Raw genomic sequence first — 20365 nt, 5'->3', positions numbered from 1 at the left:
TGTCCTCATCGTGTCAGCTCGGCTGATATGCATCATTACAGTTCAGTGTCCTGAAAGTAACACGTCAGCCATTAACCGTCGACTTAAAACTTAATCGTTGCAGGAGAGAACAGCTGAGAGAAGCATTTTTTAACAAAACAAGATGTATCCTCTGTCCTTAAACCTAGAGTCTGGCCTAAACAGTGCTTCCATTTTATTACACAATGTGTGATCCAAATTTTACATATTCTTCCATAATTCTCTAATACATTTTGAAATCACTTCTTAAGACCTCCACAAAAAAGATGCTTTAGATAAGGAACACAAGTTCAAGGTTTGCACAGATGCTGCAAAAAAAAAAAAAAAAAAAGGCCAGGACTTCTGATGAGGTTTATGGGTTATGTTTATGGAGGTTTATGTTTTCAGGTTTATGTTTTTAGAGATTTGCTGAGCAATGGGAGTTCAGACATAAGTGCTGAGTGTGTGTTCAGACTTCAGAAGTAAACTGGTGTCACCTTTGCACAGGATTTTTCAAAATCAAACAATTACTGAAACACTATAGAATAAATGTATTATTGTTGACATGTTACATAATCTTTTTTTTTTTTTTCCATTCAAAATCTTTCCAGCCATAAGTAGAACTTTCTCAAGTCTTCACTTTCAAATGTCTGAATTCAAGTACCTTGTTGGAACTATGCTAGTCATACAAATATATTTGAAACCACAAAACCAAACCATGTTTAAGATAAAATGTTTATTTCGCTCATGCATTATAAATTGACATGTGAAATATAAAATGTATATTTATATATACACACATTTGTATACACATTTCATTAAGAATAAAACAACAAAAACACATGGTAATACAGTGGAATGGTCATTTCCCTCTCCTACAGTTTGGACAGCAGCCCTACATGACATAAAACCTAGAGGAAAAGCTGCCAATTTTTACTAAACAGATCCATCATCCAAACTCATTAAAGATACTGGTCTTCCAAGGTGTCCAAATCTTAAAAACTCAAATAAACTGGCATTTAGCATGAATTTGGTTTTGAAAAATTTATATTGAAACCATTATGGGAACAGTTACAGCTTTAACAGCTCCAGGGTTAAAGCACTGTTGAAGTGTATTATATGGAAAACTACAACACTCCACTGTTCCCCCACTCAAACACCACTTCAAGTTTACTTTCACTTTCATGCATGAATTTGCTGCACTGTATTTTACCAAAAAAAACAAAACAAAACAAAAAAACATAAGCATTCACTTCAACCATATTGTGAAAGATGACAGAGAGATGATATGCAATGCCAAACACACAAAAAAACAATAACTTATTATTTCATTAGCTGTTAACTTTAAAATCATGTTGAGTAGCAAAGTTCCAGCTTTTATAGAGTGTGAGGTGAAAAAAGTGCTCTCGGGGATAAAAAAGTTGTCTAGTTCTTAGGACAAAAAGAACTAGACTGAGTGGTTTAGATACTACAGCTCAGGTCACTAAGCTACAGGTCAGTAACTGATAGTAAAGAATGTAAAGGCCCATATGCTTCAAACAGCAGTACTCTGAACAGAGTAGTCTAACTTCAGGATATAAAATCCTCTATATGTGAGTTCTATAATTTCTCATTGTTCTTTACATCACATTAGGTAACATCCCATATTTTGGATGAAATGGATCAAAATTACTCTTAATAGGACATGAACTAGAATTAAAGTAAAAGCCTATTTATATACTTACTACCTGATATTATACTATGATCTGCATTTGAAACAAGCAAATGTCTGGGGAGTGACATTTCCACATCCCTTCCTTTGCTACACCGTGTGTGTAATAAATAAATAAGTGCTAATACTTGGTTTTCAGTCATGAAAAGTTGCAGGTTTCAGTAGGCTTTACAGCTGCTTCAGGTTTTGCAGGTAGAGGATTTTGGTGTGTGCTTTGCTATGATTGCAGTTGTGCTTCACCTCTTACACTTTTGTATATTGCTCTTTTTTTCACATGGACTCTCCCTCGATAGAAATAGGAAGAGAAGAAGGGAGGGCTCATCTTTTTTTTTCTAGACATAAAACAGGTTCTGTTATGTCATATTATAAAATAATCTGGATTTTATCATTACTTAAGAGGACAGGCTTGTGGGAGATTTTTGTTTTCACTCTACAAGCTAAGATTAGATGACTCCTTGCTGATTCTTTTTTTGTGATTGGCCTTTGAAGGTCCATCGGCTGGCTTACATCGCTTTGCTTTGTTAGCTCCAATTTCTCAGCAACCACCTCTCTCTCGTCTCCCCTCTTCCTCTCTTCTCACCTCTCAAGCAGAGCCTAGATGAAAAGTTAAGGTTTATCACTTAGTGTGTCCAGCTGCACTCTGAATTAAGGAGACATATCTAATCAATAAGCAACATTCCAGAAATGTTTGGGCAGATATGATAAGATGCACTTTAAAGCACATGGTATTGTAAAGCAGTCTTACCATTGTCTCCACTGGTGAGCACCAGAGCCTGAAGAATATCTGAGAGAGAAACGATGCCCTTCACCACCTCATGATCATCTATCATCACTAATCTGTGCACCTGAAAGAACATGTAGCAGAGGGAAAGAGTGACAAAAATACTTTATGCTTAATACCAGTTTAGGAATATCTGCACTTTACAGTGATTTTACCACTGCGGAGTTAATCAAAATACAATTTTCTCTGTTTAAAGTAGGTAACCCTTTTATGTCATCATGATTATTTCAAATTTCTTTAACACGTCACCATCATATTCCTAGATTTATAAAAAAAAAAAAAAAAAAAAAAAAAAAAAAAAAAAAAAAAAAAAAACAGCAGAAGTGTGTGCTCTTTTGTGTGTTTCACCTCTGCCTCCACCAGTCTGTTGATGATGGCCTCCAGTGTTTCATGTGCTTGACAGGTGAGAACTCCCTCAAAGTACTGAGAGCGATGCTGAAGGGCTTTTGTGACAGTAATGTCCAGGTTGTTGTACGTCTTTTCCGCAGCCAGGTTCTATTAGCGTAAAGAGAGTAAGAGACAAACAGATCTGTGAATGAGGACTGAAATTAGAGGTGGTGGTAAACTCTGCCTGACTGATCAATAATCAAGCCTGAGGCTGTAAACAGACACCAGTAACCTGCATCGACCCAGCACTGTCACCACACACACACACACACACACACACACACACACACACACACACACACACACACACACACGCACGCACTTCCACAATGTCAATTCAATGTCAGTTCATCTGTCCTGACTGACACCTACACTACTCACTGACTCCACACACAAGCAAGGAGAATGTAAAATTGTCTATTTTTGGATATTCTGCAGCAAGGAATAAATCTTCCATAGAAGTCACACCATCATAGTGTATAACGTTTACAGCACAGTCTGCAGTGACACAGGAATTGCCCAGTGAGAGTATTTGATGCTCTTCACATACTTTTCATTTAATTTACCCAAACACCAAATAAAAAAAAAAAAAAAAAAAAAAACACCTACAAAGCCCACAGTCTAATACCATGTAAATTTTAATTTAAGACAGCCTTTCACTGGAAAAAGTCTTTCAGAACCGACACACACCCTGCACACAAGCACAAACAATATTTAGAAACTTACTATGACGTCAAACTTGGAGTATATGTCAACCACCCTTCCTGTGTGAAGAAAAGGGGAAGGTGGGGGCAGAAGGGAAAATACAATCTATTAACTGCCATCAAAAATGATAATATAAACACTTCTGCCCCAACTCTCTGCTCTCACACAATCATCTCCGAGTCTCACCATTATCATCGATTACAGGCAGGGCAGACACCCTCTGGTCGACGAAGAGTCCCAACGCCGTGTAGAGGGGTGTGTCAGCGTGGACCATGGCAATGTTCTGGAATGTTCCGATGTTGAGTTCTTCGAGAGACTTTGATAGGAATGCTGGTTTGGGCATCTCTGAAATCTGAAAACAGCCACAAAGGGATTAAAGATCAGTTTGAAATGATTGAGCCAGCTCAATCACTCTGAAGCATAGAACATCATGTTAATGTTACATTAACGGTTTCTCCTGAGCGTGTTACAGACCATGAGGTTCAGTGTGCCTCATCGACCCATGGAGGGCACATGGAAGAAAGCTAGACTATGGAGGATATCTTAGTGTTTATACTGTAATAGAAAATGTTCTGAATATTTAGAGCTAACCTGTCTTCAATTACTGATCTGCCATATGACATTAAACATGTCCATGGGCTGCTTCCAAGCACTTGCAACTCAAAAATCCACTTGCAGGTGTACAAACTCAGGTCTCAGCCCTAAAAAAGATGTGTGTTCTCCCTTTTCCAATGCACCAGATTCATACCATGGCTGCCTTGGTACTAGCTCAAAAAGACATCTTTTGAGCAAGAAATCTGAGGTGGTTTGAGTTCACAAGCCATGGTGTGTGCACACATCCAACGCATATTTTGTTCTGAGGCTTCCCTGTGTCTGTGACTGGTCCAAATATCATACACTCACTTGCATCACTGCATGGTGCAGCAGAGTCCTGCTTCCATTGTTTGTGTGTTTACTCGTTGTCATGGAAGCAACTGGTGGAACTAGTTTGAGGAAATACTCAATACAATACCATCATTTTTGTCCCATCATTTTGTTTTGTTTTTGCAAAACAAACCCATATTTGTACCACATGTCACCAGCACTGTTTTCTGTGTATTTGTGCTCTTCATAGTGCTGTTACAAAGCAGCCTAAAAATAAGCCTAACACTCAAAATATTCCCCTTCAAAACCTTGCACACTGCCTCGAAAGAAATCCTTTAAACAAAAGCTTTAAAAGCTTTCAAATAGGAAAACTATTTCTACTATTAAATGTTATTATAAAAATTATGATATAACATACATCTCACCAAAGCAGTGTTACAAATATGAAGTTTCCATACACAGTACTTTCACAAAGGTCCTAAAATTGTTTCAAATATTATGGCAAAAAAGAAGAGCTATGAGAAGAAGTAGCTCAATTTATTGATAATCATCATCATATTCTCCTTCCAGTAACATACAGAGCTAATGTTGAGAATGTAATCAAAATCTGCACATATCACACCTACCCTGCGGAAGCAGTTCAGAAGATAAAACCTCAAACCTGAAACCACTGCAATGTTATGTAGTCAACTCCACTTACAGCCTCTCAAAACCACCCCATGCCCCTAGTATTACAGAGGCAGAATGACAGTCTGTGCAGTGCTATAGACCTCCTGGACTGGAGTCTAACACCCCTGCTTTAAAGGATATGCTATTTATACATCTGTCAGTATGTATAAAGCTAATGGCATTAAAGTTTCTTTAGCATAGTCAAATAAAATCATTGGCCAACATTATAAAAGTAGATGGAGAATTCCAAAAATAAACACTAGCAGTATCTGGTAACTTGTCAACCAAAACAAATCTCAATTTTAATTCCAGCAGTAACAATGACAGGAAGAGGGCCACAGACAACTGACTTTCTGGAAAACAAAAAGCTTGAAAACAGTTCCAGTAATGCTGTAACTTCAGCACAGTTCCGACAGCGATGAAACACCTAGCACTGAATCCCCTCACACATACGCTTAGCACTGAATCCCCTCACACAAACACCTAGCACTGAATCCCCTCACACAAACACGCAGAACTGAATCCCCTCACACTGAATCCCCTCACACAAACGCCTAGCACTGAATCCCCTCACACAAACACGTAGAACTGAATCCCCTCACACTGAATCCCCCCACACAAACACCTAGCACTGAATCCCCCCACACAAACGACTAGCACTGAATCCCTTCACACAAACGCCTAGCACTGAATCCCCCTTACAAACACCTAGCACTGAATCCCCCCACACAAACACCTAGCACTGAATCCCCCCACACAAACGACTAGCACTGAATCCCTTCACACAAACGCCTAGCACTGAATCCCCCTTACAAACACCTAGCACTGAATCCCCCCACACAAACACCTAGCACTGAATCCCCCCACACAAACGACTAGCACTGAATCCCTTCACACAAACGCCTAGCACTGAATCCCCCTTACAAACACCTAGCACTGAATCCCCTCACACAAACACCTCACACTGAATCCCCTCACACAAACGCCTCACACTGAATCCCCTCACACAAACACCTAGCACTGAATCCCCTCACACTGAATCCCCTCACACAAACACCTCACACTGAATCCCCTCACACAAACACCTAGCACTGAATCCCCTCACACAAACACCTAGCACTGAATCCCCTCACACTGAATCCCCTCACACAAACACCTAGCACTGAATCCCCTCACACTGAATCCCCTCACACAAACACCTAGCACTGAATCCCCTCACACAAACACCTAGCACTGAATCCCCTCACACTGAATCCCCTCACACAAACACCTAGCACTGAATCCCCTCACACTGAATCCCCTCACACAAACACCTAGCACTGAATCCCCTCACACTGAATCCCCTCACACAAACACCTAGCACTGAATCCCCTCACACAAACACCTAGCACTGAATCCCCTCACACTGAATCCCCTCACACAAACACCTAGCACTGAATCCCCTCACACAAACACCTAGCACTGAATCCCCTCACACTGAATCCCCTCACACAAACACCTCACACTGAATCCCCTCACACAAACACCTCACACTGAATCCCCTCACACAAACACCTAGCACTGAATCCCCTCACACAAACACCTAGCACTGAATCCCCTCACACAAACACCTAGCACTGAATCCCCTCACACAAACACCTAGCACTGAATCCCCTCACACTGAATCCCCTCACACTGAATCCCCTCACACTGAATCCCCTCACACTGAATCCCCTCACACAAACACCTAGCACTGAATCCCCACACACAAACACCTAGCACTAAATCCCCCTCACACAAACAGAACCTGGACATAAGCCTTTGAATCATCAGTGGTAGAGCTATGTGTGTGCTGTGTGTGAGAGGATGGTACTGAGACTTAAGCATGGAGAGGGACATCTGAAGTCCATACTTACAAAGAGTTTGAGGAACTTGAGGATCCTCTTGTGAGTAAGGATGTACAGCGTGTTCCCTGTCAGAGGATCAATTACTGGCAACCTGTGGATCTTGTGCTTCAGCAGAGATGACACAGCATCATACAGACTGGAGGGATGGGGAGAATAAAGAGACAAAATAAATATATCTCTTCACATTTTTCCACACAAATATAGTCAAATAATGTAATGTCTTACATTACCTGGCATTAGGTGATATGCTAACAAGAGGTTTGAAGGAATCCTGTAGATAGACCTCTATCAAGGAACATGCAGACAAACAAAATATTAATTGACATTACAGTGAATATATACGGCTTTTTTTTTTTTTTTTTTTTTTTTTACTGAAAAATGTTTCTTACCTCTCCATGTCTCTATTTTGTGTTCTTCCAACTCATATATTTGAACCTAAAACATAGATCAGAGACAATCATTTAAAACAGAATTTAGATCATAACTACCTTACTGAGGTTTGCAGTTGATCTGACAAGTTTCATGCTCATATTTACATTCATTACATTATTATGATCTACATAATATATTTTTATGCATTTACATTTAATAATAATATTTAATAATATTTACAATTTACCTATTATGCTTATTAACATAATACATTATGCTTGATAACTGACAACCAATGCAATACACAAAGGAGACACAGTGTAAAAATATATATATATATATATATATATATATATATATATATACATATTTTATACACACACACACATATCTCTCTCACACACACGTTTTTCTCATTATTGGAGAGTATTTACCATCGGTGACTTGTAGTAGCGATGAAGTATGTTGATAAAGTCTGTTATGGTCAACATGCCTATAATAAATGTATAATTAGAATGTAGCAGAAAGGGAAATGAATTCATGATGACTAATTGTACATGCTGTATAAGCCGCTTACCAACAAAGCACTGCTTCTTGCTGTCCCAGAGTGGAGCCGCTCTCACTCCATTGGAGACAAGAGCAAAGAAAGCCTTTTTCACCTGGTAAAGGAGTGGAAACAAATCATTTACACAAGCAAACACAAGTCTCTGTCTCTCATGTATCCCACTGTGATACAAAAACATCTACACCCTTACCAATAACTTTCCTTTGCTAGACTGTAAGTGATTTTTTTTTTTAACTCCACTTAAGGGCGATCTATCTCCAAAAAGGAGTGCAAATCAAGTGTGGATTTCCAATAAATAATACATAGTTTTATTCACGTTAGCTAGCTACCTAGCTGGGCTATATAAAAAAACAGTTGTATTAGTTGTTTAGTCGACTACTGATTTCAACATTTCTTTTATAATCTTGCAGTTTGGGGTTACTGTATATGTTCACTTATAAATGTTGTCGTCATTGGTTTCTGTGGATTTGGATATTATGAATTAAAAGTCAAAAAAGAGCATGTTTGATTGGCTAAACACGCTCATATTCTGTGCTGTCATACAGTATGGGGAACCCAGATATTGCTATAACTGTCTTATTGTGCATGTTTTTGGTGTGAAACTTATAGCAGCAGAAACGATCTCTGCCAACCCTCATTCATGGTAGGACAACAGCGACTGACCTGCAGAGAGGTGTCAAACACCACCAATTTGGAGCTAGTTGGCACCAGGTCATAGCAGCGGTGAGACTTCATAAAGCGAGTGTACGCATTGCGGTCAGGATCTAGATGGAAAAAAAATCAAGCGCTGTTAATCTTACACTGAACCTCTTAGCCAGCAAAATGTAAATGAGATTTTATGACAGACAACAGATTTCATGGATCACAATGTAGTACACAGCCTCTTACCATCTATGTGTGCCTCCTTTTTACACTCAAATTCATCAACAACAGCAGGAACCTGAAAAACAGGCAGATAAAAGATATAAGCAAACAATTAAATCACTGTTTGTGCAACACACAAACTGTCTTGCACTCTGTAAATAAACTGAAACCTCTTTGTTGGACAGTCCTTTTGGTCCACTTCTTGACCCAGTTCGTTGGTATGTGAGTTATTAACTCTTCTAAACTGTATGCAACTTTTTTTTTTTCTTTATTAAATATTAGACAATATTAAACGATTTGCTTCAGTCTACACCTCAGTCAGCCTAAAACCTGCAGTGTGACTAATTTTGGATCAGGTTTCACCTGCAGCTTTCAGTCATAGAAATACTTTATGTAGTACTATTCAGCAATATCTTTTCACTGGTCAAAGCAGACAGGAGAAGCATTCAACTAATCTGCTATTCCACATTACTCTGCCTGGACTGTGACCTTATTTAAAGGCTTCAGATTTCAGATTCTTTGTAGAGATGTTTTGCAGGTGCACAACACTGGATATTGAATACACTGGAAAGCACAATTAGCAGCAGTTGGATGCCCTGAAATGTAGGTGTGGATAAAACATATTAGTCATATTATTTCCCTGCTAGCCAGATTTGCCCACGGTTCTCAAAGTGGTGTATATTCAGAGGGGGGTGGGTAGTTCCTAAATGCATTTCTTGTTTTTAAAAAAAACAAACAAAAAAAAAAAATCACATGACCATGGGTGGATGTTCTTATCAATTAAAATTTACTATATCGGTTATTAAGTTATTATTTATTTGTCATACTTTACTTTAGCACTTTAGCACAAGGGGAACCTACACAATGTTAGGCAAGTGGTTTTAATGTTATGGCCGATCAGTGTATTTGACCAATTGTTCTTACAATTAAATCTGTGCTATGATCATAAGGGTCCTTGGAAATTCTTTTACTCTGGCTGCCAAAAGTCTGGGAACCCCTGATCTGGACCACAGGTTCCCAACCCTAGTTGGTGTTTCACATCCTTTCTCTCTCACACACACACACACACGCCCCTCAACTCAGGAAGCGTTGTTAATTTGTTGATTCAGGTGTGTTTGGAGCAGGGGGTACTCCAGGACCAGGGTTGGGAACCTTTGATGTAGAGCAAAATAAACGTCAATCTTAGATTAAAAACCAAACAGAGGCAGACATGTAGAGCTAATGCTGCCTTCAAGTCATACCGGGAATTTTAACGCCAACACATTGTGGTTATTACAACTCGCTAACTCGTATTTATCTCTATAATGCTCGACGGTCTGAATTGGCGTGAATGTGGGAAGATTTAAATGGTCATTTTGCATGTTAGCTGTTCAGGTCTTCATTTCTTTTAAGCAGGGAAAATTAAACTTCTTGTTGATAATGCAAAAAAATTAGCTAAGTTTATTAGAGTACACAAAAGGCACTTGAACACACACCATGTCGTAATCACGACTTCCGAGCAGAGCCTGGAGGAAGCAGGATTTACGGCAGGAAGTTAAAACTATGTACCGGATTGCTGCAGGCAGTAATCTGCTGTGTAGCCTCTTACTACCAAGTGCAAATTAGTCATTTTACGATCTGGTAGTTAGCGACAAGCAGACATCTAACCAGGCAAATCATCTTCACTGAGTAAAGTCATGCCCGGTGAGCGCTGTCTTTAAAGACCCACAGAGCTAACTGTGGAAAAAGAGTTAACTGAATATTGCTCTACTGAGAACAACGGACCTCTTAAGTATTTGGTGTTAAAACTAGCTCAGCTACGTTAATATACAACACGGCTTGGCTTTTAGCTTTCAGACAATAACAGAAAACAGAAAACATTAACGAGAGCAATAAAGATAAAGTTACATATTACTGCGCAGCTAAAAAACACCAGTTAGCCGGTCCGGTGCTTGAACACAGCAGCAGGCTAGATTATTTATTCATCGCTATCTGACACTATGCTAATTTTACCTTTCTAACTAGCAGTACATGTGAACTGCAGTTGGTGTCAAAACGTTTTCAAAGATCATTCAGAGTGTGTGCTAATGCACGCCAGGTGACTACCTGCTAGCTAGCTCCATTTTAATTCAGGCTAATACACAGCTAGTTCAGCTAGATAAAAGTTAGTAATGTTAGCGCTCCACAGGCAGAGAGGCAGGCTTATCTAGCTAGGGTTAGCTAACGGTGGACGTCACCGTCAAGTTGATTTGCTCATCCTGCCTGTGAAAAATCTACAGCAGTAAATACTCACACACTCCATGGTCCATACACGGTGTTCTTCTGAAAACACCCAGCTCCCGGACTCACCTCTGCTCTGCTCAGAGTGGAGCGGCAACCGGAAATGACGACACAGCGCAGGTCAGTACAGCAATCTGCACTCCTGCTTCATGTCTGATAGCATGCGACTGCAAATGTGCAGTATATCGCGCATAATCCTGTCACATTTTGTGTATTACAATTTTTTTTGTAATTTGTGTTCAACTTTATGCTTCACTCTATTAATACTAAAAATGTTTAGACACACAAGCCAAAAGCTCTGTTCATGTCCATGGAAGGAAGTGGAACATTAACTTGCTGTTCCTACATCAGCCTTTACAGCTAGTGAGACATTTCAAATAATGAGGCAGATTTAAAGAAAAAAAAATATTCAAAGTCTTGTTTTATTTCATTAGATGTAAAATAGTCTCATATACTGGTTTCTCCTAGAAAAACAGAATAGTGTCAATCTGGACTGGTCCCAGGCACATGGCACTGCTGAAGAGCTGAAGAGTAAGAGCTGGGAGTGGAAGTAAAGACAAGCTCAGCACAGTCCCATCACACCCCCATCACACCACATTCAACCTGTTCTGCCCAGTCACTTCACTCCAGTCATACATCAAATCCTGAGCCACAGCACACCGACTTCACCGGTTTTTTTTTTTTTTTTTGAAGTAATCTGAATGGTGCAGCACAGTGACTCAGATCAAGCGGCAATGGCTTTGAATAGAGCTCCTGCATTTTTTTTTTAAAACTGTTATGTATTAAATATTAGACTGCATTTGAGACTGGGCAAAACTGGTCCTTGACCAACAGCCTGTCTTTGAGAAGTATAATCCTGCAATTTCACATGAATATGTTAAATGAGGCAGATCAATCTTTAGTGTCTCCTGACTGCTCTTGTCTGACTCTGGACCACATTTGCATGCTTTTCAGCAAAACATCAACCTCAATAGTTTACCTACACTTTTACCCAATAGGTATTATTTGTAGGGGGTCAGGAGAGTATGGTCTGGTACATATGCATGCAAAATGGGGCCTATGAAAGTGGCTTAGCAGCAGTTTAGACCTGATGTTTTACTAGAGATACTTAAAAGAATGTATGTACAGTTTCAGTATCGACTGGGACGAATTTCATGATTCAGCAGAAGCTTTAAATGAGACAAAGACAAGAACATTTCGTGTAAGGTGAAGGCAAAGTGAGTGGTGAGGGAAATACAGAGTTTAATCAGACAAATCTACCTTCTGGTTTAAATCCCTCACTGTTAGACTAGAGGGGAAACAGGGATGGCAGTTACTAATAATAAGTGTACCACAGTTCCAAAAATGTCCCCGTTTTGAAAAGAATGCGACTGTATAATAACTTTGTGCACCCAAAAAAGCATTTCAATACTCTGTGGAAGGGTTCTAGATCCAATTTAGAGACCTACTAGTCCTTAAAAGTGGGAGGCTTTGCTTAGAAATCACATCTCAGCCCTGAGGAATGACAAGATATTAGAAACTTTCCAAATTGCTTAAACTGCTGTAACAGTCATCCCTCCATATTAACCTAGCCCAGTTTCAATTCAGCTACTAGGCCAAACATTTTTATTCAATTAAGAAGATCAACACAGCGGAAACCTTAATACTACAAAAGAACTGCTATTTTTTTTAATCAATTTCATTTCCAAAAGGTGTCATGTTTCAGTTCAGTGTAAACCTAGTGCTTCAAAAAGATAAGTGCCAATAGATCAGTACAAATCAGTACAAAGTCATTGTCTGTCAGACCAATTTCAATTTCTTGTGTTTCCAAATCACACTAACTAATGGATGGCTTTTTGTCACAGGTTTCAATGGACAACAGTTCAATGGAAAATTTAGGTTTTAAATTTCTAGGAGCTAGAAATTTGTGTGTGACAGAGAATATGTATTGGTTTTAGGAGCGCAAGGTAACTATTCAGCTGCAACTTCATTCTCTGCTTGCTGCCCTGTAGCATTTTCTGCATTCTTGGAAGCCTATGGGCAAAAGAAAAGATGCAGAACAGAATAAAGAGAAAAGAAAGCAATTACAAAGTCTTACTGGAAAGATTATGACTTGCCTTAAGTGGCATCACATTATGCAGTTATAGCATTTCAGTCACTAATTAAAGGCCTCACCTTCTTTTTCTTCTTCTTCTGTGCTTTACGACTTGCAGAGCTCTGTATCAGAGACTGGAAGAGAATGTGAAAAACAAAATGAAAAATTAGCAATAGCAATTCTTCATTTGCCTTTTAGAAGCTGGAAAAGAAAAAGAAAAAAAAAAAAACCATTCAAGAGATTTTCAATGCTAGAACTTTTCACCCATTTGGGTGACATGCCTGGTAGCTCTATTAGTTTTACAGCCATCTGTGAATGTTCGATACCTTCAGCTCAGGATCCTGAACATCATACTCAGATTTGTAAAGCTCAGGCTCAAATGGTCCACTGGTGATTCTCAAAGGCCCATTGGCCATCAGCAATACTGTGAACTTGAACTGGGCCACAAACTCTCCTAGAGAGAGAAGAACGAAGACAGATTCAGGTTTCAGTTGATTTTATTATGGCAATTGGAGAGAGAAAAATAAAAATGTAAAAGAATAAGAGTGAATCACAGACAGTGTAGATCCTCACCCTCTTTTTCACTGAGTACACTGAAGGGCTGCAGTAGCTCATGTTTGGCACACTCGACCACTCCCAAACGGGCCTTTGCCTCATCTTCAAATGCCCTGCAGGAAAGACGGATTGATACTTGTAATCTCTGCAACTACTTGTACCATGTGTAATACTCTTAGCCATATGCCTCACAGAGCACTAAGAATGATTTATGTATATACTGTATTTAAATTGTATAGATTTATTATACAAATCATACAAAATTTATATTATTTGTATGGTGTAAATGGCTTATACACTCACTTTAATAGGAACACCTGTACATCATGTGGCTGCAGTGCAATGCAGAAAATCATGCACTGATAATTCAAGCACTTCAGTTAATGTTATCATCAAGCAGCAGAATGGGAAAATGTAATCTCAATGACTCTGATCTTTGCATGTTGTTGTGCCAGATGGGCCGATTTGAGTATTTTATAAAATGTTGTTCTCCTGGGATTTTCATGCATAACTTTTTAGAATTTACACAGAATGGTGCAAAAATAAATAATCAAGTGAGCGTCAGTTCTGAGAGCAGGAATCTGAGGCTACACTGAAACTGTACAGAAACTGGACAATGTCCAGTTCTGTGTAAACTCTAGAGACTGCTGCGCATACTCAAATACTCAAACCAGACAATCTGGCACCAACATCTATGCCACGGTCAATGAGATCAAAATTTTCCCCCATTCTTGATGTTTGATGTGAACATTAACTGAAGCACTTGACTTGCATCTGCATGATTTTGTGCATTGCACTGCTGCCACGTGATTTGATAATGGCACAAATGTACAGGTGTTCCTATTAAAGTGGCTGGTGAGTGGATTTTATCAAATTTGTAGTGTTCTAATCAAATTAACAAATCAGTCAACAAATCAAATCAGTGTTTATCACTTGCTGTTTTTTAAATTCACTTGCATTTTAATGAATTCACTTTAATCAGTTTATATTTGATCTCAGGAAGGAATCCTTCAGGTGGTCGAGTGGTATTTAGTACCTGAGAGTGAAGGGCATGGCGTCAAAGCGTCTCTCCACCTCGCTGAAGAATATTCTAGAGGTTTTCATTTTCAGGCCATATTGCTTACTGGGGTCCCGCTTGTAGATGGTGGTCCTCTGTCCTCCGTCTCTTGTCTGAGAGAAAAAAGGAGATAGATTGATAGATGGTTCATAAGCATTACTCAACTCCACAAGCCCTGTTCTTGGCTGTCTACAGTGAAGAAAGCAAATGTACTCATTCTGTGAATCCTTTTTTTCCCCCTGTATGAAGCATAATTAAATGTCAGAATTTATTTTTGACACAATGGTGTCAAATAAATCTGATTTAGCTCAGGATCTAAATATGCTAGCTGATAAGGACATCAGCACCTAAGAGGTGAAACATCATGTTATCAGCTCCTAGGTCCTGAAGACAAGGAATAAGCAGATGGTGACATTGCAACCCAAGTTTTCAGTAGCAGCATTTCTGTATCCATCGCTACTTAACATTTATAGTTATTAGTGCATTATGTGATCAATCACACCAAAGCCATTATACCTTCCCTTCCCCTGTACTGATCAGTACATCTACAGCATACACCTCATGGACCTCAAACTCCACTTTCTCATGGTCCTTCCTTTAATAAAATAAAAAAAAAAACACACACACACATTTTTAGTCACACAATCTTATTTCCACTTTTCAAAAAAATTGGAACGAATGATTAACAGTGTTTATCAGTGACACTTTAATATCTGAAGCCATCCAGTATAAGCAGATGTGTATCTTACTTTTGCTGGTCTGTGGGGTTTTGGATGATCGTCTTCTCCCCATCAATAATGTGTTGCTTTAACTGGTGGGACAGCATACCTACAAAGAAGCACCAGAGGACAGTAAGAAACATATCAGGCAACATAACTTTCCCATAACACTGCTAGGATTTATAGCCTCAAATAAGCATTACCTAAGCAAGCTGTATAGATTAACTGGTTTATAAAACAAAGTCATCTGTTATATTTAGATGCAGGTCTAAATGTGGTTGGGGATCTAGTCTCACTGGCAAACTAAGAGTCTGTCAAACACGAGATCTGATTTTCATTCACAACGCTTTTGACGTACGATTTGCAGGATACAGTGATTCTACAAACCTTCAATTGGATTGCATTTGAAAGAGTGGGCGATCTTGTTCCATGCCTCAGTCACCTGCGTGTTCTTTGGGAAGGTGGTGGTGAGAGGACAGAGACAAACAGAAAGAGCTATATAAATACGACTCCATCCTCTGTATACAGCCAGGACTTAATTCCAACCCTGTACCTTTATTCATGCCAGGTGTCTCTTTATTCAGTATACAGTTTCAGCACTGGTTGTCCTCGATATATGAATGACTGGCTGGTCTAACTGGCCTGTAAAGCACTTGCACTCACTTGGTTGCCAGGTTTTACAAGACGCAGTGCTGCTTCTGCACACAAGTAGGCAGCTCTGATGACATCAGCTTTCCTGCCCGTCACAGGTGCTTCCTGGAACAATTTAAAGCAGTGAGGAAGAAATTCACACATGAGGACATTAATAAGATCAAGTACAGTAATAATACATAACCTAATTTCATACACACCTTACTGGCCCCAACAACAAAGCTGTGCGCCACATTGGAGATAAATCCATCGACATGTACTCCCAGGTCACTGTACAGAGAGGTGAGGGGAGGGGGAAAAGAGACGGAGATTAAAAAAACAAAAGCATGCAAGGCCCTGGTTATCTAAACCACCAGTGTTCTGTCATCTGACAATCAACAGGTTAAAACACTCCCTTTAAACCAAACAAAAGTCTCCATCCCATTAGAACAGTGGTATTCAGACTGTGCTGCAGGGGAACTGCTGGAAGGAAAAAGCAGAATAGCTTTTTAGATGATCTTTCAAAACCTTTTCAAAATAAAGTCTGCATATTTTTATTGCTCATGCCTTTAAATATATAAAATAGGGATGTGCACTGATATATCTGCATTAAATCATGGAATATTACACACAGACCACACACATTCGGATATAAAGAGAAGAGCACCTGCATGACAGTTATATTTCAGCCCTCTCTGTAATTTATGCCAAATTCATGAATTATGTTTTTTATGTGCTCATCTGATGAGGTTGCATGGAAATATACCAGATATTACATGGGGCGTGGGTGTTCTCCCTAACAAAAGTCTGAATACTACTGCATTAAAATTATGATCATGGATGATGAGCAGATTGAAACTCAATTTATTCAAACACTTACAACCACAAGACATCATCTTACACATAACTCATAGACAATTGTTTTACAGTCTATACAGATGGCAGGAAAAGGTGACAGACAAACAGCGAGGGATCAGCAAGGAGGACAAGACAATCAGAGGAGGCAAAATTATGTCATCACTGAGACAAAAACAGTGGGGAAGACTGCACACAAGACAAACTAGTGCAGGGGTGGGGAGGGGGAGGGGGAGGGAAAAAGGCAGGAAAGGAAAACGACTAGACACAGGCTTGCAACTTGTCAGAGGGGGAGGTGCCTACATTTTGACCAAGTCTCCGTCTTTAAGCGTGTAGTCAGGGTCGCTCTTCAAGGGAGAGAAGTGGCATACACAGTTATTGACTGACACGCTGGTGGGGAACGCAATGCCTGCAAGAAAACAACCACCAGTCTTCAAAACAAGTTCTTCTCTGGCGTTTTGCAGAAGTTAGCAAATGAAGCTTGCAAAGATAAATCAGTTCCTAACAGGTTTAATGTGATCGATGCATCCCTAATAGCCACCTGCTGACCATATCAGGGGTGGATAAATCAGTAGCCCGGGCACCCAGGACAATCTGCCATCAATAGAACTGTTTCTACTAGGCAGGTTAATTAGCGTGCACAGATGACAGATGAGCTTTTCAGTATCAGGAACATGTAGGAATGTGGGGGGAAAAAAAGTCTAGCGTATATAAGTCTACTCCTATAAATAACAGTCACCTTATAGTTAAGCATATGAAGAGACAATAAACATGCTAGCCAGACACAAATATATTTTACATGTGGTGAAAGGCCAGAAGACCACAGATCATAACCGAAATGTTCGCAATAACTTGCTGACTTTTTGTTTAGGGTGCAAACATGATGACAAAGCGTATAATAATCATATAGTTGATTGTTTCCCTTAGTCTGTATTAATGCACTTAACTAGCAAACTAGCTTGAAATACCTTATTACATTATGGTAGCCACTTTTTGTTTTGTTTTTTTTTAAGCATAATCAGTTAGGTTTCCGGGCAATCAAATCATGAGACCGGGCAGCACATTGGAGTTTTTACTTGCCCAGTGGGCTAGCTAATAAATGTATGATTTGTCCACCCCTCTGCATATGCATGAAATGCTAAATGAAAACACTGCCAAGAGGTCAATTCAATCCACCTTCGCATTCATGCCTGATATCATACACAAGTAATAAGATGTTCACTTTCTCCCTCTTACCTTTCTTCATGTCCTTCTCCTTCTTGAAGACCTTCCCGGTCTCTGCCATAATGTAAGCATCTCCTCTCTCACACATACTGAGAACAGACACGCCGGGCTTGGCCGCCTCGATGACCACACGCAGTGCCTCTACACGAGTGTGACAAAAAGACAAGAATGAAGAATAAAAATACATGGAAATATGGAAAAGAGGAGAAGAGTTCCGTCACTGATGAAGACACGACAGGTGATTATACTGAGATGTAGTGCACTGTAACAACCATGTGCCACAGATGATATAAATTAGGAAACTATGCAATGTTTAAAGTTATAAAGTTTAATGCTGTAATGTTTTTGAAAGAGGTGGCTGTGGTTATTGCAGTACACAGTCTAATGCTGAAGAGACGGAGTTCAGCTGTCGACATGAAAATGTCTGGGTCACACAGATGCTGGCACACCGGCTGCTTTCCACAGAAGCATTACAAGCTCCGTCAGCTCTCTGAGACTCACTGATGAGTTAGTATGTACACCCCTGGGCCAAAGAAGAAAGAAAAAAAGAAAAAAAAGGGGCCAAGCCCAAAATGGCAAATATTAAACTTAAACTTAATTAAACTTAATCATTGGTCAGAAAATTAGCAAGAATTAAACAAATGCACTCCTGAGAGCTCCTGTGCCTCCATTTGCTGTTTAGGGAAAAGCTAGAAACAGGGAAATTCACTTATATAGTCTTCTTGTACACAAAGGTAAAATCATGATAATGATTAAAATGTTTGATGTAAAATTCAAACTAACACATGTCTGATGTACAAAATATTCCAAAAATATCTTCTGGGATGTTTTTTTTTCTCTTAAAAGATGAGTCATTATTTGGTTATCTGCCACACCTGATGCAGCCCATCATCACATTTAAAGAAATTAAAGGGAAAAGCTATCCCATACTAACTTCCTGTATCTATCTGTTTAATTCTTGCTAATTTCCTGACCAGTGATTAGTTGTTAAGACCATTAAAGGCTTGACATTTTGGGCTTGGCCCATTTTATTGCCCAGGACTATAAGCATTTACCTTGTTACACATTTTTTTTTAAATCAGCTTATTTGAATAGCTAATAAGCATAGCTAATCCACTTCTTTACAAACTGAGTTGCTGGAGCCTGAGTTAGTAAACTATTAATATTATTTTCCCACCCGTATTCAGATAAATCCCGCCTCCTACGCAGAGATCTGTACTCTTACTCACACCATAGAGCTCCAATCAGCAGCTAGTGGGTATGAACGAGCAGCCAATCACAGCGTAGGAGGCGGGATTTTTCTGAACGTGCGTACGGGAATAAAAACGCGTGCCTTCAAATTAGCTAGTCATGTAACATTAGCAGAGCAGAGTGTGGTGGCGGCACACGCAGCTAATGTGGGACAACTACATGTTGTAAGATCAGTACATGAATCTTTATTATAAATGCATCCAGGCGAGTAACACAAAAGTCTACAGTACAAGTCATAAGCATTACGCGGGACATTTTAGATGTGGCTAAATTAGCTTGCTAGCTAACTGGTGTTGGAGAAGAGCTGAGAGTCCATTACAGACCCGCTCTGCTCCCAGGAAGGAAAAAACACACAACAACGCAAAGTTGCCAGTATACACACAGTACATCACATCGGTAATGTGTCTGCGTCGCCGCTGATCAGCCTCACTTCCGGTGAGAGGCTAAGCTGCGTGCTCGGGCTCGGCACATGGCTGAGCGGCTGTACACGCAGGCCGTCACTTTCAGCTTCACCAGCAGCAGCAGGACACACACACACACACACACACACACACTCGACCTCATCACTAGCCCCCTCTAAACCACTTACGGTTAGCAATGTCACCGCCCATCTTATACTTGGTCACAACCAAGTCCTCGGCAATGGTCTGCTCTTGCTGTTCGTCGTCGGACATCTTTGCACCGGAGATCGCGGCGAATCCCAATCCGATGAGTGGAGCAGCAAGATCAGCCAGAGCACCGAGCCACTCACCGCCACCGCGCTTCGTTCTGTTAGCCCCGCCCAGACCACGCCCACCGCGCGCTACGTCACCCACCCACACAGCCCAACCTACCGCCAAAATACAGGCTGCGGATTAATTTAGATTTTCATTCAGTTTCTGTTTATATTTCTGTATACTATAATTTAATTATATATATTTTTGGTATTAATAAAAGATTA

The 20365-nt window shown here is 39.8% G+C and overlaps 2 protein-coding genes across 4 annotated transcripts; both read right to left on the bottom strand.

Annotated features, from left to right (window-relative positions):
• Positions 1-718: 718 nt before the first annotated feature.
• prkag1 (protein kinase, AMP-activated, gamma 1 non-catalytic subunit) lies at positions 719-11304 on the bottom strand. 3 transcript variants are annotated; one of them, XM_034310993.2, is made up of 13 exons: positions 11074-11304; positions 8826-8877; positions 8601-8701; positions 7950-8031; positions 7807-7865; positions 7390-7435; positions 7231-7285; positions 7010-7136; positions 3768-3933; positions 3603-3640; positions 2838-2984; positions 2454-2553; positions 719-2302 (listed from the first exon to the last, which is right to left on the bottom strand). In XM_034310993.2, exons 1-13 carry the CDS (start codon positions 11080-11082, stop codon positions 2292-2294), a joined length of 993 nt encoding a protein of 330 aa, XP_034166884.1. In that variant the 5' UTR covers positions 11083-11304; the 3' UTR covers positions 719-2291. The 3 variants fall into 3 exon arrangements, with proteins under 3 accessions (XP_034166884.1, XP_034166881.1, XP_053084035.1); XM_034310990.2 differs by having other exon boundaries at positions 7807-8031; XM_053228060.1 differs by having other exon boundaries at positions 7807-8031; positions 11130-11148.
• Positions 11305-11450: 146 nt separating this feature from the next.
• On the bottom strand, positions 11451-20209 carry pa2g4a (proliferation-associated 2G4, a). Its single transcript, XM_026925313.3, has 13 exons — positions 20015-20209; positions 18187-18315; positions 17254-17359; positions 16317-16386; positions 16129-16221; positions 15853-15916; positions 15496-15574; positions 15263-15341; positions 14726-14859; positions 13708-13802; positions 13461-13588; positions 13215-13268; positions 11451-13073 (listed from the first exon to the last, which is right to left on the bottom strand). The coding sequence occupies exons 1-13, from the start codon at positions 20097-20099 to the stop codon at positions 13011-13013; spliced, it is 1179 nt and encodes a 392-aa protein (XP_026781114.2). The 5' UTR covers positions 20100-20209; the 3' UTR covers positions 11451-13010.
• Between the last annotated feature and the right edge of the window lie 156 nt (positions 20210-20365).

The sequence above is a fragment of the Pangasianodon hypophthalmus genome, chromosome 2 (assembly GCF_027358585.1).
Source record: "Pangasianodon hypophthalmus isolate fPanHyp1 chromosome 2, fPanHyp1.pri, whole genome shotgun sequence".
Classification (NCBI taxonomy): domain Eukaryota; kingdom Metazoa; phylum Chordata; class Actinopteri; order Siluriformes; family Pangasiidae; genus Pangasianodon; species Pangasianodon hypophthalmus.
Note: the sequence above shows the minus strand (reverse complement) of the source record. Positions and strands in the feature narration are given on the sequence as shown.